This window comes from Emys orbicularis, chromosome 4 (assembly GCF_028017835.1).
Source record: "Emys orbicularis isolate rEmyOrb1 chromosome 4, rEmyOrb1.hap1, whole genome shotgun sequence".
NCBI lineage: Eukaryota > Metazoa > Chordata > Testudines > Emydidae > Emys > Emys orbicularis.
This window is the reverse complement of record NC_088686.1, coordinates 97,675,672-97,699,166: the sequence shown is the minus strand read 5'-3', so window position 1 is coordinate 97,699,166 and position 23,495 is coordinate 97,675,672. Positions and strand designations below refer to the sequence as shown.

The 23,495-nt window shown below is 40.5% G+C and overlaps 1 protein-coding gene across 1 annotated transcript in view; it reads right to left on the bottom strand.

The window, feature by feature from the left end:
- PPFIBP2 (PPFIA binding protein 2) overlaps positions 1–23,495 on the bottom strand; it is a 192,783-nt gene that overhangs the window by 57,210 nt on the left and 112,078 nt on the right. The window contains exons 3-5 of the mRNA XM_065402713.1: positions 22,773–22,865; positions 16,624–16,737; positions 2,960–3,091 (exon numbers count right to left, since the gene is read on the bottom strand). Coding sequence (XP_065258785.1) covers positions 2,960–3,091; positions 16,624–16,737; positions 22,773–22,865 — 339 coding nt within the window. The remainder of the gene's footprint in view (positions 1–2,959; positions 3,092–16,623; positions 16,738–22,772; positions 22,866–23,495) is intronic.

Below are 23,495 nucleotides of genomic sequence, written 5' to 3'. Positions count from 1 at the left end.
GGGGCGGAGCTGGGGGCGGGACTTTGGGGAAGGGGTTGGAATGGGGTCGGGAAAAGGGTGGAGTCTGGGCGGGGCCAGGGGCAGGCAGGGCAGCAATTATTTCAGGGCCCAGGAGTGGCAAAATCATTAATCCGCCACTGCAGCCAGGGCATACAATGCCAGGTGTGGAGAGGGAGGGGTAGGGGAGCATGACAGTTGTTCCTGCCACCACTTAATAGAAGACCTGGTTATGCCTCTGTACACAACGCAGGTGTCTCCAATGCAGCAGGTCACTTGATACTGCAGCGCTTTACATAACCTCATTATATTTTTAAAATAATTTCTAAGGGGTCCAGAACTTCTAAAGAAAGGAAAAAGCTACAGAGAACTCTTCAGGTGGGACTCGAGAAACCAGCTCATAAACCTTTACAGTGCTGCACTGTGACAGAAGAGAATTATTCTGCGTAGTGGACATTAACATTGCAGAGCTCAGGAGTGGAGCCTGTACGTTTACAAACATCTATCCTCTTGGCCCTCCTGTTACATGGATAAAAATAGCACTTTCAATTTAGCACGTGCTTTTGAAGAGCCAGTGACAAGTGGCATTCAGTGTGAAATTAATACCTTTGAGGGGAGCTTAGTGAGACTCAACGGACTCTTTGTTACTAACTAAAATCAAAACCAAACCACAGCTTCATGTTGTGCAGGACAAAGTGAAATGGATTTGAGAGATAAAACTCAGAATCACTCCCAGAAGTATATCTTAATTTGCCTTATCTTCCCCTAATATTAGAGATAGAATTTAATAAATTCGATCTAGCTGATGGGAAACAGCTGGTTTAAAATATAAAAGCACAGAATTAAAAATTACATATATGTTTTAGATGAATTATCCTGTGTTTTTGATACTCATTTAAAAATAAATTTAAAAAATCCAATTGCAAGAGGCAAGTTTGAATATGCAATATAATTTGCAGGCAATTTAAAACGGCTTAGCTAGAGAATGCCTCTGGAGTAAAATAGCATTGGTGCTGGGGTGGGGCCTCAGCACTATCCCCTCTGGGGTAGTGTCAACACAGCGTCCCATCAATCAATGTCATACCCACCTGGGTCAATCCCAGCCTCAGTCTAGAGCACAGTGATTGGCTGGCAGATGGTATGGTGCTCCCCAGAAAAGGCAGTGGCTGGTGAAGGCAGCATCTTTCCGCTCTGCCTCCTGCATCTTCACCCACACTCCCATGCACCTAGCCTGTTCCAAATGTTTATTGCAGCTTCAATTTCATTTAACAGATTCAGTTACTAGTGGGTGCTATGTACATTATGGTTATTTTGCTTAGTCAGTGTTGGTTTGCACAGGTTTGGCTCTCTGAAGCAACCAGGCGGGCCCCAGCGTGACTCTTCAAACATAAGCACAGGTCACAGTCTCAGTTTTTCTTACTTTGGATGGTGGTCTCTTAGCAGCCAGGATCAAACTGACCCTCACATTGGGGTTATGGTGGGGGTCAGGTCTACCAACCCTAGAGCAGTTGACAGTTTGGCATATACTTTAACCCAACGTTTCTCAACCGTTCCCACCAAACTAAAACCTTCCCTATCACTTAGGATAGGGCAAGGTAGTCATGACCCCCATGTTGAAAACTCCTGACACAATCCAAAAGAGATGGGATTACCCCATTCTGATGGGGTGTTTGGATTCTTGGGAGCACCTACCCCTTAGTGAGAGATTTGGCGATTTCCTTGTGAAGTAGATTACACAGACCTGGTTAGACCTTACGGTTACATGGGATTCTACACTTAAAACACTGATAGTTCTGAGTGAAAAATCATAGGGAGGCCATAGATGATAAAGGGGCTGCTGTTACTTACTTGGCCACTGCCAGAATTTATCCCCCCTAACACTTTCAAAGTTTCAGAAGCCTTGGGAAGCTCAAAAACCCCAAATTCCAAACCTAGAAGTGGGCAGTAAATTACAGCTCCCATAGCTAACCTACGTACAGTCAGTATGTGTCCAACAGTTTGTTGGAAGCATTACAGAGGACAGATATTTTACACAACCTGAATTTCAAATTTCTTCTAAGTAAATTTAGAACAAAACATTTTTCTGCTGCAGTAGAGTGCAAACCTTAGTCCCAGAATATAGTCCTTGTAATCCTCCCCCGGCAGGCTACTGCAGAGCTCCATTCTGTTAGGAGCACAGCTCCCGCCCCTGGCTGAGGTGTAGGGAAGTTCTGTGGAGCTGTGCTCTGTGATGTGCCTGGAGAGTGGATTTCCTGCAGGGTCTCAGTATCCGATTCACCTCCTCACCCCATGTGCTAGAAACAAAGGTTCTGCTGGGCCCACTGCCTCCCACACCTGCAGTAGGGTCTAGTATTTGTCCCAATATAGACATCATTTCTTTTCACCAAGATTTCTCTTCATTTGACATTTACAGTGTAACTGCAAGAAACCCACCCCTCCTCCACATAAGGGAAAATCCTGCCCTCCCACCCCCAGGTCTGGTGTTCGTGACTGCTTCGGAACCAGTACAGATCTGCTATATGGGACCAGGCCACGATTGCGCTGAGCCACCGGCCATTCCCTCCACACAAATGGGGGGCACATCAGCTGTGGTAGACCTGAAACTGCAGCAGCAGCTGCAGAACTGCATTGTTGCCTTTGGAAGGATTCCCACACCCCCCTCCCACAGCTCCGTGGAAGAGGAAGGGTTACGTGATGAACAACTTTAATGCATGCTTTTGGAATGGACTCTGGGTCTGACTAAAGTGGCACAGTAACCTTTGACATTAGTAAGTATAAAAAAGGAAAACACACAGACACACATACAGTAGCATCTAGGGCACATTACCAAAAGTACAGACAGTGCTCTGTAAGCGGGAGGCGGCTGTTGCACACGCATTTCAGCTCAAGTGCTTCTCAGAACTACAGGATAATGCATGAGACTGAGCATCAGAAAATAAACAAGGAAGTAAGTGAGACTCACCTCAGCTTTGTTCTGCTTCTCTTCATATTCACTCTGTTCCTTTTCCATGCCAACCAACTTAATCTTCAGGTCGGAAACTTCTGCCATTAGATCTAGTTTCTGAGTCTCTAGTGACGTTCGACTTAGCAGCTCCTGAAAGAACAGCAGAGTTTTCCCCCTAATTATTATTATTTGTATAAAACACTAGCAGTGAACTAGTGTATTACTAACATTTATGTGGACAAAAGTCCCTGCCCAAGGAATTTACACTTTCAATACAGATTCAAGATGACTCTATATCTTATTTAAGAGCCACATTCACTCCAAAGTATAATTAAAATTTTTTGTAACTTACTGTAAACCGTAATAAGATTTTACTTTTAAGGATTTTAAAAAAAATTAAACAGGAATTAAACAGTAATAAGTCACCAGGACCCAAGAGTTCTGAAGAAATTCAAATATGAAATTGCAGAATTAACAACTGAGGTATGCAACCTATCACTTAAATCAGCCTCTATACCAGATGATTAGAGAGTAGCTAAAAAAAGGCTCCAGAGGCGATCCTGGCAATTGCAGGCCGGTAAGCTAACTTCAGTACCAGACAAATAGGCTGAACTATAGTAAATCACAGAACTATCAGACATAAATAAATACTATATGTTGGGCAAGTCTCAACACGGCTTTTGTAAAGGGAAATCATGCATCAAACTATTAAAATTCTTTGAGACTGTCAAAAAGCATGAGGACAACGGTGATCTAGTTGATATAATGTACTTAAATAAATCTTTGATAAGTTCTCTCATCAAAGGTTCTTAAACAAAGTAAGAAGTCATGGGATAAGAGGGAAGATCCTCTCATGGATCAGCAACTTGTTAAAAGATGGGATATAAAGGGTAGGAATAAATGGTCATTTTTCACAGTTGGAGAGAGGTAAATAGCAGGGTCCCCAGAGCAGCTGTACTAGGTCCAGTCCTGTACAACATATTCATAAATGATCTGGAACAGTGAGGTGGCAAAGTTTGCAGATGATACTAAATTACTCAAGATAGTTAAATCCAAAGTGGGCCACAGAGAGTTACACGGGGATCTCATAAAACTGAGTGACTGGGCAACAAAATGGCAAATGAAATTCAATGTTGATAAGTGCAAGTAATGCACATTGAAAAACATAATCCTAATTATACATACCAAAATTATGGATTCTATAGCTGTTACTACTGGGAGTCATCGTGGCAAGTTCTCTGAAAATATCCACTCAATGTGCAGCGCCAGTCAAAAAAGGTAACAGAATGTTAGGAACCATTAGGAAAGGGATAGATAATAAGACAGAAAATAATGCCCCTATATAAATCTGTGGTGTGCCCACACTTGGATACTGCATACCGTTCTGGTCGCCCGATCTCAAAAAAGATATATTACAATTGGAAAAGGTGCAGAGATGGGTAACAAAAAATATTAGGGGTATGGAATGTCTTCTATACGAGGTGAGATTAAAAAGACTAGGACAACTCAGTTTAGAAAAGAGATGACCAAGATAAAGGAGGGGAATCTACAAAAAAAGAGAAAGGTCTACAAAATCATGAATAGTATGGAGAAAGTGAATAGGGAAACGTTATTAACCCCTTCACATAACACAAGACCTAAGGGTCACCTGATGAAATTAATAGGCAGCAAGTTTAAAACAAACATAAGGATGCACTTCTTCCCACAATGCACAGTGAAGCTGAGGAACTTGTTGCCATGGCACGTGATGAAGGCCAAAAGAATTAGATAAGTCCACAGAGAATAGGTCCATCAATGGCAATTAGCCAAGATGGTCAGGAATGCGACCCCATGGTGTCCTTAAATCTCCAACTGCCAGGAGATGGGACTGGACGACAGGGGATGGATCTCCTGATAATTGCCCTGAACTGTTTATTTCATTGTCTGAAGCACCTGTCATTGGCCACTGTAAGAAGATAGGATACTGGGCTAGATGGACAACTGGTCTGACTCAGTATGGCTGTTCTTATGCACTCGCTGTCTATAATTTAAAAAACATGTGGCATTGCAGACAAGTTTGAAATAAGCATTTATTACTGTTGGAAAAAATAACTATTATATATGTTATTACTGGAATTGTGACAGATTTATTAAAATATTAGAGTGAAAACATTTTCAAGTTCACCAGAATGCTCTATGCAGAAGAAAATAGCTGAAAAGAGATTGTTTTGCTATTGCAGAAAAATCAAGCAACTTGACTGTAAATGTAAGAGGAAAGCAGCCTTTTCTATCCCCTCCACTGTGTGTATCCCTCCAAGGATGTCAATGAATTTTGCAGCTATTTTTCCTAAATGTTCTTCCATGTAAGATACTAGAGAATATTTTTTTCAGGAGAATGTTTGTGTCTGAGCTATTTCATGGCCAAGACATCAAGCTGGAGGAGTATGTGGAGGCTGAATAAGCACAAGCACATAATCCTACACAAATCTTCAGCTGACACAACAGAAAAAAACAGTGTATCAGATAAAATCTTTTCATAGAGTTTTCTGCAGTCCTGTGGCTGAGCGCCTGAATTCCAGAACACTTACCCAGACAGAGATTGATTTTAATATTACAATGCAATGATTTAGATTGACAAAGCTTTTTACAATGCATTATTCAGCAAAATATATGTTCCACAACATGGAATCCTACAAAAGGCCCGAGAAATCCACTTCTGTTGCTGCGTTAACAGAGACAGGCAACTTCTTTCCTATCAGTGTAGCAACTGTTAATTTTGGAAGAGTATGCATGTTGCAAAGTGAACAATGTTGAATGGAAAGTGATGTGATCTAACTGGAATCCAGCACAGAAGACAATGTCTAAACTGAGCCACATACTAAACTAGAAACATTTGGCCAAGGCTTTTGCTTAAGCAAGCGAGCTGAGTTCATTTTTTGAAGTATTAGAAATCTATGGCAGAGCATGGCATGCTTTGGATAGAAATAGCAAAAGTGATTCTCATACCAGTCTCGTGTCATGTTTGGAAAACATCCATTTCTTAAGATTTATCTCCTCACGCCTTTCAATTTCCATGGCAGTCAAAGCCAAGAAAATAAGACGACAAAGGATATAATTTTCAAAAGCACCTAAGGTACTTAAGTACACCGCTGTCCCATTTTCCAGAGTGATGTATACTTTTAGGAGCCTAAACCTGCTTTAAAGTCAATGGGTCTCAAGTACCTAAGTAACCTTTAAAAATAGAATGTCAGCTAGAATGCCACATAGGCATATTTTGAAAATTTTACCCAAAATCTGAAATGGGATACTAAAGAAAGGAGGCTAGAGTCTGATCTCACTTGCATGGGATAAATCCAGAGGAATTTCACTGAAGTCAGCATAGCTACTCTGGATCTACACTGATGTTATTGAGATCAGAATCTGGTTCAAAATTATTATGTATGTATAATATGGTTTAGAACCAAGGAAGGATTTTGAAAAAGCAAAGCAAGCAAAAATTTTAAAGTTATACAGTCACTATTTATTTAGAACCCAAATTTAATCCACTTCAACATTGTTTTAATCTGGTGGAGAATATTGTCTGGATTAAAATAGTAATTGACTGTCATCTGAGCTGCAGCAGCAAATATCTAAACCACTCACTTTCCCCACAGTTGTGCCCATTCCTGCTGACATTGCCAAGGGCATTTGGGCACAGACAGGAAAATAAACAGAACAGGAGCAGCGTGTTTTATGCCTGTGCCTATGCAGCCCTCAAGGTGTTGCATCTGTCTGCTACTGAATTATTTCACTGAGTTACATCTGATTATTTCCTCTTTTGTTTGTTTCAGTATTTAGCATTTAATATTTTATTGATGTAATGTTGTTCAGAAACTTTGTTCCAAGAATTACTCAATATATCATTTCAGTAGTGACTGCTTTTTACACCACAAATTCTGTTTTCAAAACTGTGAGCCAAAACCTTTATAATATATAAAACATAAAAGTTATCCTTACACTTTTCAGTCTTCCTGGAAAGCAAGGATAAAGCACCACAACTACAGCATCTTGTAAAGGATCACTGTCCAGAAGTATTTATCACCCCAAACTGGCGCAGTTACTATTGTAACTTTAAATTAGAATTTTAACTTCAAAAAGGGGAACTACACAAAAATGAGGAAGCATGTTAAATGGAAATTAAAAGGAACAGTCACAAAAGTGAAATGCCTGCAAGATGCATGGAAACCATTTAAAAACAACGTAATAGATGCTCAAACAAAATGTATACTGCAAATCAAAACAAGAGGACCAAAAACATGCCACCATGGCTAAACAGCAGAGTAAAAGACGTGGTTAGAGGCAAAAAGTCATCCTTTAAAAACTAGAAGTCAAATCCTATTGTGAAAAATAGAAAGGAGTATAAACTCTATGAAGTCAAGTGTAAAAGCATAATTAGGCAGGCCAAAAAAAGATCTGAAGAGCAACTAGCAAAAGACATACAAAAAAATTTGCTGTTACCTTTTAAGTACACCAGAAGCAGGAAGCCTGCCAAACATTCAGTGGGGCCACGGGACAATTGAGGTGCTAACTGAGCACTCAAGGAAGATAAACCCATTGCAGAGAAGCTAAATGAACTCTTTGCATCGGTCTTCACTGCACAGGATATGAGGGAGATTCCTACCCCTGAGCCATTCTTTTTAGGTGACAAATCTAAGGACTGGCTTAGACTGAAATGTCAATAAAGGAGTTTTTGGACAAACAGATAAATTAAACTGTAATAAGTCACTAAGACCAGATGGTATTCCCCAAGAATTCTGAAGGAACTCAAGTATGAAACTGCAAAACTATTAACTATAGTATGAAATCTATCACTTAAATCAGGCTCTGTACCAGAAGACTTGAGGACATCTGATATAATGGAGATTTTTTTTTAAAGGCAGTAATTAGAGGAATTAGAGGCAGTAATAAATAACTTCAGTACCAGTAAACTGGTTGAAACTATAGTAAAGAACAGAATTATCAGAAACATAAATGAAGATGATATGTTGGGGAAGAGTCAACACATCTTTTGTAAAGAGAAATCATGCCTTACCAATCTATTGTAATTCTTTGAGGATGTCAGCAAGCATGTGGACAAGGGAGGTCCAATTCATATCGTATAGTTGGACTTTCAGAAAGCCTTTAATAAGGACACACACCAAAGGCTCTTAAGCAAACTAAGCAGTCATGGGATAAGAGTGAGGGTCCCCTCATGGATTAGTAAATCATGGATTAAAAGGTTAGAAACAAAGCGTAGAAATCAAAGTTCAGTTTAAACAATGGAATGAAGGAAATAGCAGGGTCCACAAAGATCTGTATTGGTACCTGTGCTGTTCAACATATTTATAAATGGTCAGGAAAAATGGGTAAACAGTGAGGTGGCAAAGTTTGCAGAGAACACAAAATTACTCAAGATAGTTAAGTCCCAAAGCTGATTGGAAAGAGTTACAAAGGGATCTCTCAAGGCTGGGTGACAAAATGGCCGTTAAACGTCAATGTTGATAAGTGCAAAATAATGCATACTGGAAAACATAATCCCAACTATACATACAAAATGATGGGATCTAAATTAGCTGTGAACATTCAAGAAAGAGATCTTCAAATCATCATGGCTAATTCTCTAAAAACATCTGCTCAATGTGCAGCAGCAGTCAAAAAAAGCTAACAGAATGTGAGGAATCATTGGAAAGGGACAGATAGTAAGACAGAAAATATCACAGTGCCACTATATAAATCCATGATACGCCCACATCTTGAATACTGCATGCAGTACTGCCCCATCTCAAAAAAGACAGAATTAGAAAAAGTACAGAGAGATGCAATAAAAATGATTAGGGATATGGAACAGCTTCTATACAAGGAGAGATTAAAAAGTCTGGGGGGCTTGGTCTCCACTACATGGTTCAGGAGTGTGGAAAATCCACACCCCTGAGCAATGCAGTTATACCAACTTATCCCCCGACATAGTTTCTCCCATCGACATAGTTACCGCCTCTCGGGGAGATGGAATACCTATGCCAATGGGAGAAGCTTAGTTTCTTCACTGAATGCTACAGTGGTGCAGCTGCGCTGCTATGCTGTATATGTACACAAGCCCTGGGACTGTTCAGTTTAGAAAAGAGACAACTAACGGGGGGATACAGAAAGAAAATCATGGATATGGTGTGGAGAAACTGAAGAGGGAGGTGTTATTTATCCTTTTGCATAAACCAAGAACTAGGGGTTACCTAATGAAATTAATAGGCAGCAGTTTTAAAACAAACATAAGGAAGTACTTTTTGTGCACAGTCAACCTGTGGAACTTGTTGCCATGTGGTGAAGGCCAAACATATAACTGGGTTTAAAAAACAATTAGATAAGCTCACAGAGGATAGATCCATCAATGGCTAGTAGCCAAGATGGTCAGGGATGCAACTCCATGCTCTGGGTATCCTTAAACCTCTGACTGCCAGAAGCTGAGACTAGACAACGGGATGGATCACTTGATAATTGCCTTGTTTCATTCATTCCCTCTGAAGCATCTGGCACCAGTCACTGTCAGAAGACAGGATATTGGGCTAGATGGACCATTGGTCTGACCTGTATGGTCGTTCTTATGTAGCTTTGTATCTTATTGTGAACTTGGTATGAAGTAATCAACAACATTTTAAAAAGGCTAGAGCACCAGGTCTGCTGCAACTGTTGCACTTTGGCTCCCATCTATAAACTTTAGTTTGACTGCTTAACTGAAATGTTTAAAGTACTTTTTGAGTTTGACATCAGTTTGAACTTTGTTTATTATTGTTAAGGACCATTATACAGCAAGAACACCACTTTTAAAAAAATTCTGCATCAAAAACCTGTGCATCGATGCAACACAAGATCTTTCCTTAGACTACACTGTATAGTATTTCCTTATGAAAGATTTTGCTACAGTTACTCATGTAGAACAGTATATCTTATCCATTCAGTAGTCCCATGTTGATTTTAATGGTTCTGTTTGAGCAATAAGGTGCTATTCAATGTAATAAGCGACTATTTTACACCAGCTGAGGTTCTGTCCTGGATCTAGAAAGTCTATAACTTTTGGTTTGATAGAAAGTGCAGTTTAAAGTTCTTGAAATGGATAACATCTGGAAGCAATTACTTTCATCTTCTAGCAGATGCTTCTAGTGAACAGTTCAGCAGCAGAATATAACCCATTTTGTTACAGAGAAATTATAGAGTACTTCAGTGGTATAAATGCAATTTGAAACCAGCTTGAATAAATATGCAGTTGTAAGAAAAGAAAATACAAATTTGTGTTGTTGGTTTTCAAGTTAAAAAGATAATACATGAGATGCAGAAGGGTAATTTGGGCTACAGAGGTTTTAGGAGGATCTTTAAAGAGCCAAAGTCCAGTGTAAAAATAGAACATATTCTACAAAGATGTCTTGTTTCTAAAATTTAATTAGTATTTCTTTTAACTGGTCAACAAAGTAACTTGTTTAAAAAGTGACTTTTACCTCTTAAAACTAAGAAAAATATTATTCCAGAGCAGAATTATTATAAAGAAAAACCATGCACAAGCTGTTACATTATGTACACCACGCAGATCAATGCACAGCAAACCTAAAACATGCATCCTATTTCTAAATGCAGATTTATTTCTGAAATGCTCAGAGTACATTGTATAAATTAGCATTTTTGATTTTTACATTCAAACATGCCTTTTAATAATTCCAATTAAATCTGGGCATGTGCTATTGCTCACTTTCAAATTCACACAGCAGATTTAGCTGGCTTGGAAAAGCACAGATCTTGTAAAGTTGTTATAAGGAGGTTTTAAATGAAATAGGATAATTTAGAAAAAAGGCCTCTGCAGAGTGTCTATATAGCCCAAAATAAAGTAAGTACAGTAAGTTCCAGGATATTCAGTAGCCCATAGGAATAGGAGGAAAGTCATGATGTACATTAATAGAGAAATCATAGAGAAGATTCTCAGTTAGGTAAGAAAAACTATTCTGCACAAATACACTGTGTGAAATACTCTGCTGAAGAGTCAGTTTGTATTTTTAATCTTTACTTAAAGCAGTTTTGAAACAAAATGGTTAGAGACCTACCTGGTTAGCAAAATTCAGCAAGAACCACCACTAATGAGGACTGCACTTTTCAAGTGCTGTGTGTCAGCTGTGGTAGAAATAAGATATTCGCTTAACTCAAAACACAGCTGAGAGCAACGTACATGTGTAATCTCCATGAAATGGTGCAAAACAGTAGCAGACAGAGAATTACAGCTCTTTGATTCACCATTTGCACATTATATAGCTACGCAAATGGAAAGCACTGAACTTACCAATACTCGGACTATTTGAATAGTCTTTGCATATATGTGTGAAGAACAGAGAAGTACCTATATTAAATGCAAACTAGCAAAACGTGTGCAATGCTCACCTATGCAAATAGCCACATGATTAGCCAGTTTGCTACTATAAACTTACTAACAACCAAAAAAGCACAGAATATATCACCATTTAAAACTCTCGCACCAAGCCAGCTATTGCAAGTACTTGCTGCAAATTGTAAAGAAGTGTTGAAACTTGTCTACATTCTGGTATCTTGGGTAATTGAAAGTTGACAGTATGACCCTTTCTGGGCAGCAAAACCCGCATGAGGTGAATAGTTATTCCAGATTTACACCATTGTAACTGAGATAGGAATCTGGCCCACTTGTATACAGGAAAGATGATAGCGAGAATGAATTAATTACAGGCTACAGTGGATCACACACAAAAGTTGCTGCCCTTGCACCATTTCTCCCTGCATTTTTTAAGCCCCCTAGTGCTTGTGGGGGGAACCATGCTCTCCAATTGTATCCTGGCCAGCCCTTTCAAAAACACAAGCGAGGACAGAGTTCCATACACCCTCCCCCTGCTTCTTAAACCTATGAAATGGTTTGGCCAGACTCTCACCCCAAGATGAGAAAGGACATAAATTCAGACCCATTTGTGTTCAGATCTTTATTTTCTATTTATATTCTTAAGCGACAGTGTCCTGAAGACAGTCTGACTGATCCAAGACTCTTTGGCAATAGACCTCGTGGGAAACACCTCTTGTCATAATGTTATGGGGACTATCTGAACAAACTACACGGAGTCCTCTGAATTGACTATTGCTGATCATATGCCAAATGCAGGATTGCTATGGATGACAGGGTGGAATCAAATGGTCAAAGCATGGCTAGGCGTTGGGACTGATATGAGGGAGGAGCACAACATGCTGAAAACCAAGACTAGCCCTGAGGAATCAAGTCCTTCTTGCTCTTAGAAGATTAAGTTTACCACAGCCTTGTTTGTACTCATTTACTTGGTGAATCTTGGATAGTCACTTCCAAGGCTAATTAGACAATAGACAATCTTCAATAATGAGTCAGAGCAGAGACTCTGCACCTTGCCTCACCCTTTATAATTTACCTACAGATAGACAATATAACTACCAAATGTTTATCTATCTATCTATGGACTAAAGCTTGTCTAAAACAAAGACCTGTGCTGGAACTGCCAAAATTCTCTTCTCTTCTATTTATTTATTGTTGACAAAGAGGATAGACTCAGGAATCTCTAGTATTGAACTCACACTTCAAAACAAACTTTAAGCAACTCTCAGCACTTCAGGATGAATTTCCTCTGAGTCAGAATGGGACGTATATTTAGGGCCTATCCAAAGTGCTAAAGTCAAGAGACGTTTTTCCACTGATTTCAATGGATTTTTGAAAAGTCCTATATGTTAAGTGGTTTAAAAAGAAGAAGAAGAAGAAGAAGAAAAAAGAAAAAATACCCCAATCACACCCATGATCCTCTTCTTCATTCCTCACAAGACAGAATACATGTTTTCTAAATTTAAGGCTTGATCCAAAACCAACTGAAATCAATTCAAAGACTCCTATTGTCTTCAATGGACTTTGAAACAGACCCCTGGTACAGCTCTTAGGCTATGAATCAAGCCCTAGTAAAAGCAGAACCACCATTACAAGTTTCTTCAAGAAAACATGAGAAGTTGATCTTGACACAGTCGCATGTCAGTCTACTCTCCAGCACTTGAGCTGTTCCACTACACTCTGCTTTGTCATCCTCTACAAGAAACGGAAGGAAATTTTGCATAATACTAATACACGAAGAGTAGCTTATTTTTAAACCACTGTTTGTAAAGTGTTTGCACTATAGCTATAAAGCAGAGTTCAAAATAACCACCCGTAAGTCATAAGCCAAAAGGATTCTAGCCAATGGCCCCACCCTTACATCATGGGCGAGTCTCTGCTAGTCTGGGTTCAGCTGGTATGTATTTTTAGGGTAGCATTACATACTGATGCTGCAGTGATATAATCAGATCTCTTACTAAAGGAACTTCATTAAACCAGACTTAAGCAAGCTCAATAAAAAAAAATAGACAACATCTAAGTGTAGCACTTTTGGAGCACAAGTAACTTTGGGAGAAACTCAAATTGTATTATCTGTTAGAAAATAAAATTAAAAAGCCAGAGCACATTCTGGAACAACATACATTATTGTTATTTTCAGAACAGTGAACATGCTGATCCACATTGCATTTTGGCTTAGATTGGTTCTATTAATACACGTGAAGTTTTTCCAAGCATGGGGAATAATCTTTTCCTTTTCATTTAATATTTAACACAAGAAAGACATTCACTAAGACAGAGTCAATGCAGTTCAACATACAGTAGCTGAGCAATCCAACTATAAATTAAGGCTGGTATTTTCAAATACACCTAAGGGAGATAACAGCACAAGTATCGCTGAATGGCAAGGGGAGTTGTACTGTTATCTCCCTTAGTTACTTTTGAAAATCTAAAACGTGCATAGTAAAAATTTAGCACATATATAAATCTTTGCACAGTTGGGACCTAAATTAACAAGTCAGTGTCTGGAAAATTAAACTGAAGATAAAATTTTGTAATGTTTAATTCATAAAGAGACTCCTGCCCTACATGCTGTTTGAAAAAATAATAAATAAATCACCAGTTTATGCCTATCCTTACTGTACGCTCCCAGCCAGAAACAATGGAAGTGGTAACAAAAACGCAGACCACGTATAGAATGTGTAGGTTTAATTTAAACGAAGCAAATACTGCATGCAATAGTTTAATAATAGACTTGGAGTCAGGTCTCCTGCAATCTGTTCCTGCCTCTCTCACTGCTTTGTGGTATGATCCTGGCTAAACCCCTTGGGGCCTGATCCTGCAGTGAGCTCGGTGAAGATGTTAGGGTCCACTGATATGTAACTCATTGCAGAATCAGGGTCTAAAAGTCTCTGTGCTTCAGTTTACGCAAGAGTTAAATAGCTATAATGTTTACTCTTGGGGGAATTCTGCACCACTGCGCAAGGGCAGAATTAATGTCCCCGGCAGATTTTACTCTTTCCCTGTGGAATAACTGAATCACGTGGCCCTCCCAGGCAGTGGTCCTGAGCAGGCGTGCCTGGTTTGGGAATCAGGAGCAGCCAAGAAGCATAAGTGCTGGAACTAGGGGTGCTGGGGTGCTGCCGCACCCCTTGGTTTGAAGTGATTTCCATCATATACAGGGTTTACAGTTTGGTTCAATGGCTCTCAGCACCCAGGCATAAATTACCACCTCCGGGGGTGCGACTGGGCGTGCGTGCAAGATTCTGTCTCTCTCACTCACTGTTGAAGTTATCCTGGAGCCAGGCATTAGCAGGACTGGGAACACCCCGGCCGGTGGAGCCTGCTGTGCGCCGGGCACCAGCTGCAGAGAGACTTCCTCTTCCCCTGCACAGGCCACTCCTGGGGCAGGGACTGGGTGAGACCCACCCACAGGAATCTTCCCTGGCTGCCCCCATTGCTCCCCAGCCATGGGTGGAGGGATCACTGTATGGGGAGCTGCCCCCACCTGCCCAACCTCCATGCATCCAGAGCCCCACTCCCGAGCACCCTGCACTTGAACCTCCACCCCACTGAGCCCCACCCCTCCTGCGTCACCCCGCCAAGCCCCCACACCTGGACCCCCACCCCACTGAGCCCCAACCAGCTGCACTCAGACCACCGGTCCCACCAAGCCCCACTCCCCCAGCACCTGGACTCCACCCCCACTGATCTAGAAAAAAAATCTTCTCAGATCTGACTAGGAATGCTTGTATTCTATTTCTGACGTTTCACATTCTAAATAGCTGCCATTCTTTTCCAGAGATTCACCTTCTGAATAGAAAATCATAGGTGTTAAAATTGGCATTTTTCAAAATCTAGCACAGTTTATATGGATGAATCCAAATTCCCGCAGCTTAAAAAGTTTGGGACTATGAATATTACGAAGAAATCATGTTGGCTAAGATGTGCATATGAAAATTGTGATTTTAAAGAGAGATATGATCCAACTTTACTATATGTAGACTGCCACTGTTTACCTAATATTTGTGTACCAGAAACACTATCACCATAAACATGGAGAATGTCTAATATAAATGAAGACAATGCAGTAATAATTTAAAGTCATACATATTTTGTATTATCTAAAACTAAGTGTATATAACACTTGGATAAGATCAAAACAAATAAGCTCACCAATAATTAATTTTGCCCTAAAATCAAGGCTGTAGATTTCTAGGGCAAAATTAATTATTGGTGAGCTTATTTGTTTTGATCTTATCCAAGTGTTATATACACTTAGTTTTAGATAATACAAAATATGTATGACTTTAAATTATTACTGCATTGTCTTCATTTATATTAGACATTCTCCATGTTTATGGTATTTGAGTAAAAGAGTATATGGTAAAAGAGTAGAGAAATATTTAAATTCTCTACTCTTTTCCTAAAAAGCAACAGAGGGTCCTGTGGCACCACAGGACCCTCTGTTGCTTTTTACAGATTCAGACTAACACGGCTACCCCTCTGATACTCTTTTCCTAAACATCTATAATCTAAATTACCTGTAGACACTCAGCATTTTCAGTACCTCTTGTTGGTAGGCATGGAAAATTGCAGAGAGCAACTTCTTCATAATCTTTGTCACTCCAAAACTGTCACTGCTGTCTGAAATGCTTAACTGTATTTACTTTATGGTGCATTCTACTCCCTCATCCCTTGCTGTGAAATGGCATGGATGGGTTAAGTTGAACAGCAAACTCAAAGTGAACTGTGGTTTTGTAAGCACATGGCTAGAAGTAAGGAAAAAACTGCTTTATATAGTAGCTCTCTTTGAGAAGAGAAAAAGAAAGCTCATAAAAATGAATAAAGAAAATTTTAGCCTAATTCATTTCAACCTCAAATGAGTTTAAAATTCAACTTCAAACCCAACCACATGAATGCAGGACACAGTTTAAAGCAGTACACATTATAGAATTAGTCCCTACAGAAACTGGTATTTTGTTATTATATTTAACTTGTCTAACAAGTTATTCAGCCATCTCTCCAGCCCTCCTCCAGCTTAATTTGAGTATTCTGAATACTATGCAATGGCTTCATTTTACATGCCTACTGCTTACAGTGTTATACAACAGACCGGTAAAATCCATGTACACCAGGAAAGCAAACAAACATGTATTATGAAAATATCGTTCAAGGCAACAGACACAATAAAAGGAGACAAAACTGTTCTATGTCCATTTACTCAGGGCATAACAGATTCAGAAGCATGCATACATGTTCCTCCATCTTGAAAGAGATTGCATAAGAATCCTCGCACACTAGACTTTACCTGTTGAAGCATTTCTTCGGTAGCATTAAGTTTCAGCTGATGCCCCTCAAGACAGACTTCTAGGTCCCGGATTTTCTCTCCTTGGGCCTCCACCTGATCCGTGAGGACACTCACCTGTAATTTGAGAACAAGGCAAGGAGAACACTTTTGAACTTACTGTAAATAAATGTCAGCTAACCTTATTAACCAAACAGTCCAGCACACAATGTATTTTTATATCCAGTCTGTCACTGAAAGTCCTTAAAAGTTTCACATTCCTGAGTATCATATCATCTTCGTCTAGCAAAACAAACACAAATTTTGAATCTTACCTCAAAGCCTGTCTCACAATATCTTTGCTTTAAAAACATCAGTCATCTTTCTTGTACTTGTTTTAAAATAAAAAAAAATAAAGACAACACATCTCTGGAAGACTATGTATAAGCAGCCTGAGTAAATCATATACCAATGTGTACAGTAAACACTCTCTTTTAAAAAAAATAGCATAGAATACTCTTAATGTTTTAAGTGGCATCAGAACATGCATTGTTATTTCAGCTTCTGTTAGCACTTCACTCCTTAAAGTGGATAAACAATAAAACTGTTCTTCAGGAAACTAACCAATTAAAGTACTTCTTACAAGAACCTGAGAACAACTTACCTATCAATAAAGCTTTCTGAAGCTATAAAAGAATGTAATACGTAAAAGGCATGTTTTAGCCTTGACAAAGCTCTACTCCACAAAAATTTCCAAGCCTTACAAGCCAAAACATGAATGCAAAAGAACTGAAATACAAGGGATGAATCGCTGTAAAGGAAACAATTAGTAATACTCTTAAGGAACTGTAAGAATGGTGGTACAAACTGGTTTACAAAAGAGTAAACTGTAATAAGACAAGCCCAATAGCTTGACTCAGAAACGTATTAAAACTCAAAAAATGTATTCAGCATAACGTTACAGAGATTTGAAAATCCACCCTGTAGGCCTAGGTGATGCAGTCCATGCTGCATAATTTTATATATTCGTTCATTATTATTATTATTTATTAGCATTTGGGTAACCCTAAGAGACCCAGTCATGGACCAGGACCCCATTGTGCTAGGTGCTGTACAAACAGAGAACAAAAATGACAGTCCCTAAAGAGCTTATAATTTATGCACAACAATCCCCCCAAAAACAAATAATAAGGATGAAATTGCAGATTTAACTTCTAATTTCTTGGCAGTAATATAATTAAAATCAAACTGAAATTTGTGTGATGAGTTCATTTTTGTTTAAGTTTTCTTTCTTTCTTTCTTTCTAAAAGTGGCTATAAAGGAATGAATGAGATTTCATAGAACAATGCATTGTGAAAGACACGCACTGCATCTTTGGAAGTTAAATTTCAGGCCTTCTCACATCCATAACAATGCTGATATTTAAACACTTTAGAAATGAAGTGCAGAGTGGCCAAGTTTTGTGCAGTTTGAAGCATGGTGTTTAAAACAAATAATTTAATAAGTAAATTTCCATATTTTCAATTAATTTTCATGTAACCACTTATGGTAAACATACCCACTTATGGTAAACACAGCAGGGATAGGACAGGCAGCTGCACAAAACTCAGTGTAGTTGGGGGCATGGGGGGACCAGTACTGGCACCCCCCCAACCTTATGTCCCCACACTGCCACCACAGCCAGATGCTCCTTTCCCCCCATTCAGATCCAGCATGGGGAGAGGCTGCCTGGCTGCTGTAGAGCAGGCACCATGGTGGCCCCTGGCAGACAAGAGGAGCATCTGCAGCCAAGCTTGCTGAATTACGTCTTTGCTGAGTTGCAGGAATGTGCTGCAGAGTTACCAAATGCTTGGGTGTCATGCCAGAAACATGGTTAAAAATCTTCTGAAATAATTTTATGCTAAAACATAGTCTCACATCAGGATTTCTGAATTTGTATCCCTAATTACGCAGCCTCGCCTCGCCCTATAGAGTCAAGTGGTTCAATATGTATCAGCTATCATAAGCAAGAGTTTGACTCTCTTTCCCTACCCTGGGCTAATAAATCCTTCAGCCCTGGAGCTTTAGTTTGCTACAAACACCTCAGCCTTCATTCTTAGAATTTATTCAGCCCTGGCTATTATTTTAGACAGGATGTAACTTCAGGCTTCTAAACTCCTGTTAAACACATCCTTACCTTTGCTGTCATGCTCAGCTCCAGCATAAAAACAACTAGATAAGCCGCTGTCCTTGAGGAGGATCTCCAAAACCTTCAAATGGGCCAGCAGGACCCACCTACTTTAAAAAAGGTCTGCTTGTCAGAGAGCCCTTTAAGAAGAGGCACTAAAGAAGTGGCACTGCTTAGATATTTGCAGGCTTTTGAACCCACCTGCTAACCCAAAAGAAAGGATGATCAATTGAATTCGCTGCAGAGGGAGTGGTTTGATAGTCGACCTTTCCTTACCTATGAAGAGATTTGGCAGGAGGAAGGGGAGACAAAAGTGTAAGGGAGAGAAAGGAAAAGGAGTGTTTTCTGTTACTTCCTTTATAGTCTTTGGCTCCAGGAGAGAGTCCAGATGAACATAGATAAATAGGTAGGCAGGATTTTAAGGAAAGATTTGGTGACCCAAGGAGCAACAAACACAGACACATCTGAGCAGCATGAAAAGCACTCCCAGCAAGAGACATGGGTTCTATAGGGAAAGCTGCTGCTGCTTACATACTTAATTAGGTTGTCCATTTTTTCCATGAAATGAAGATGGCAGGGAAAGGGACAGATGAGAAAAGAGGTGGCGAGTGGAGATAAGGGGACAGGGAGAAAAAGGGCCAATGTGTAGAATCCTCCTTTTTAGTTTGCTCCCTGCAGCTGTCACTATAAGAGAGAATGCAAGTTCTGCTTAAAAGGTTACAGTGTAACTGGGTAAACACTGTAATCCCCAAGGAAAAGGGGATCCTAGCAGCTTTAGAAGTACGTGCTGAATGTTCCAATAGCTAAGCTAAGAGGCACATTAGTAGGTTAAAACGACATTGTTTCTCCTCTGTTAGGTCTCACATCTGCCAGTCCCTCTGGGAATCACTGAGTGTACACAGAGCAATGTTCCCGCATACACCACACGCCTAAGTCGTCAAAAACCCACTAAAGCCTATAGAGAAAGTCCTTTTCTTTTAACTCACTTGCTTGGCTTTGCACATGCTTATTGTTTGAGATCCCAAAGGGTAGAACTTTGAAAAACTAGGCAATACAGGAGAAAAGAGGCACTTGCACGAACTCCCATAAACTGTCTCGGGGCTACAGCAGGATGTCATGGCTGATGTGGCATCTCTAACCTATACAGCACATTTGGCAAAACTGAGAAACACTGGTCAGTGGTGAGGCTTGATGGGAGAGAATTTAACTCTGAAAGGTTTAAAGCGGAGGTGTTTGAGTCAGCCCACTCACTACAGGGTAGAGGTAGGGGGCACGGCCTTTCCCACTGCTTCATCTCCAGCTGCTCTGTGTGGACCAGAAATGCTCTAAGCAGCCTAGAGGCTGCTTAACCTTGTGCCAATGGACTATGGTCCCTAAGAAAACATACACCGTCTGGGAATAGCAGGAGAGCAGTGTGCACTAGTCACTCCCTCATCTCACCTTGCCCTCTTGCTGGAGCACCCACGGGGAAAAAAGTCCCACTGATCAGCTCCTCCTCCTCCCCCCAGCGCTTCCCGCCTGCCAGCAGCCCCGCCGATCAGCACCTTCCCCTCACTCCCAGCACCTCTCGCCCATCCTGATCAACTGTTCCACGTGTGCAGGAGGCGCTGGGTGGGAGGGGGAGGAGCGAGGGTGGGGCGCGCTCAGGCAGGGCCGACGAGAGGGGGGAAGCCGGTACAAATTACCGGGGCCCGGCGGTCCGGAAGGGGGCCCGGGGCCCGGCTTCCCCCCCCTGTCGTCGGTCCTGTTTAGCCGGTCCGCCCTTGCTGGGGGGCCCGAAAATTTTTTTTCACCGGGGCCCGAACCCGCTCTCGGCGGCCCTGCGCTCAGGGGAGGGGGTGGAATGGGGTGGAAGAGGTGGGGCAGGGGTTGAGCAGGGGTGGGAAGAGGCAGGGCAGGAAGAGGCAGGGTGGGGGTGGGGCCTTGGGGGAAGGGGTGGAGTGGGGGCGGGCGACTCTGTGGCTCAGGCTAAGAAATTTGGACACCACTGATTTAGACTGTGAGCGCTTTAGGGCAGCAATGGTCTTTTACAATTGGGCACTAGTCTTGGCTGGGGTCTTGTGAGTGCTACAGTAACACAAACAGGTACTAATGTGAGGTGGGGTGGGAAAGTGAATGAGATTAATATATTGAATAACCAACTTTGACCTGGCTTTCGGGAGCATTCAGAACAAATTTTTGAAGCAATTTTATTAAATTCCTTTGTAGACAAACCCAAGTAGGTGTCTCAGCAATGCTTAGAACTAAACATGTATGGTTTTAACCAAAGTTTCAAACAGAAGTTTTACTCCTAAGGTTTTTGCCAATGGCAGTTCTAATTAGACAGGAATTAAGAATTCAAACCAAGCCAAAAGAGTATGTCTCATGAGAGGTTTACTGCTTATTTTATATTGGTAATGAGAACGTCACTCAGTTAATTAAAGCAAGTGTGAACAGAAATACATGCAACAGAAAACACATTCACAGAAGCTCATTACTGAGATAACAGAGAATATAAACCCACATGTATTATGGATACGTGGACTAGGAGTCACTTGCAGAGGGAAAAGGATAGATAAAGATTGCGTATCTAGAGAGACTTCTGCTTTGGGCTTTAAGAACAGACACTGTGCAGCCTAGTAAAGGAAAGGGGAAAAATATTCAGAAAGACTCAATGAGCTTGATTTTATCTTGTGCATAGTTTTATTTTCCCAAGAATAAAACTTATTCACGTGGTACAGAGGCCCTGCTTTTGAAAAAGCTTACAAATTGGGAAGCAGGAAACCTGAAAGAAACTGAACTGGTTTCAGACTTATTTTCCCCTGGATTTATTGCCAAATTCTTCCACCCCCTCGGATTTTAAGGAAGTAAAACAGCTCAGATACAATCGAAAGGCAAGGAATGATCACAGAACCTACTGCTCTCTCTGCTTCTTGACAGAGAAACAAGATTTGGGAAAGCCAGATGTTAAACACATTTCTGAAGAGGGATTGGGCAATGGGAATACAGTGATATTGATGTCTGGCTGTGGTTCGAGTCATGGGGTAGAGAAGAATTTGACAGCTGGAGAGTCTCATGTCACCTGGAGAGTGGAAGGAGCATGTGTGAAGGAACCATGCCACTACGGAGGGTGTCTCTTCCTGCCCTCTGTAACTTTCCCTTGATCCCAACTTTCCTGTTCCCTCATTTCTCCTGTTTCAAGTTCCTCACATTCTCCCACAACCACAGGACCACTGGATCTATCACCTCACTTTTGAATTCAGAGTATGCTGCTGAGCAACAAACTATGGGACTTCTCAGATCACATCATATATTCTCATGCATGGAAGAACAACTATAATAGAAAAAGAGAGCGGGGCAACTGGATCCTCATACTCAGTCATAAATCCTGAGGGTCAGATCCTCAGCTGCTATATGTCAGAATAACTCCACTGACTTCCGTGGATTTACACCAGCGGGGGGTCTGGCACCGAAGAAGAAAGAGAGTGAGTGTTTGTGGCAGGTGGGATCACGACAGAGGAAGTGGAAGCTCAGGAAGATGGGAGAGAATTGGGTACAAGAGCCAGACATCCAGTTGCCAGCCAATTATAGAAATTCGCACAGAACCATGTTCTCCATAGAACCAACTGGGACAATCTCACAAACTCAGAGCAATCTCTTTGACCTGCCACATCTGGTCACTCTACATTGTACTTTTTGTGGATTTTACAGAATGCTGTGAATAAAGTCAACTGACATGTCCACTATTTATGATCTGATTTTTCTTCTTGCTTAGTCATTCTCTTCTCTCCTATCTTTGTGTTACACACTAATATCAACCATGTTGGTGGCCAGCCTGGTTAGCTGCAAGCCTTCCTCACATTCCACTGACAATTTTATATTCAATGGCCAGTAAATGTTTCTGCACATAACATATTCTTATTGATCTAACAGAACCAAGGTGTTTGGCTTCATGTCTTTTTCAGGACTCCCTCTAACTTTTATCCATTGAATACCAAATATGTTGATAGTACGCTACTATACATACCTGCAATACGAGGGACTCTTTATCACCCTCTAATCGTGCCAGTCGTTCTTGATAGGTTTCATTGTTAGCAGAAGAAAGATGATTCACCTGAGACTGAAGATAATGATATACTAAGAATTTAAACAAATAACTGAAACGAAAATGTCAAGCAATAGCAAACATAATGAAAAGTAATATAGAACCAGGGGAGTTGCAATAATGCAAAATAAATACACACATTATACTAAATATGATCCTGCCAAGAGCAATCTGGTACGCCATAAGCAGTTTAAGTGCAGCAGAATTTTAGATAACTTCTTAGTTCTAGGGATTAATACTTCTGAATTGACCCAAAGATCAAGAATGACATCCAGTAGAACTTCATGTCACTCCTGGCCTTTGTGCCTACTAACACTTTTCTAAATTCAATGGAATACCGATTGTGGCCTGAACTGGAATCAGTGTACCATCAGCCATTAGTGAGCCTAAGGTAAGGTATTACATGGCAGTCATTTCTTTCTGCCGTCCATTTGTTTTCATTTGTGCTAACACGCAAATTTGTGCATATTTTGACAGAACATCCTGGTAGTGAACCCCTGAAAATAAATGTTTATTATTAGACCAAAAATATGAAAGAATCCAGCCTCCACAGGGATCAGCAGCAACTTTCTGAAGAAAAGCAGCAAATCCTATAGAAAATGAACAGAGGTGAGTCCTTTGGACACCTGCAAACTTTGGAATGTT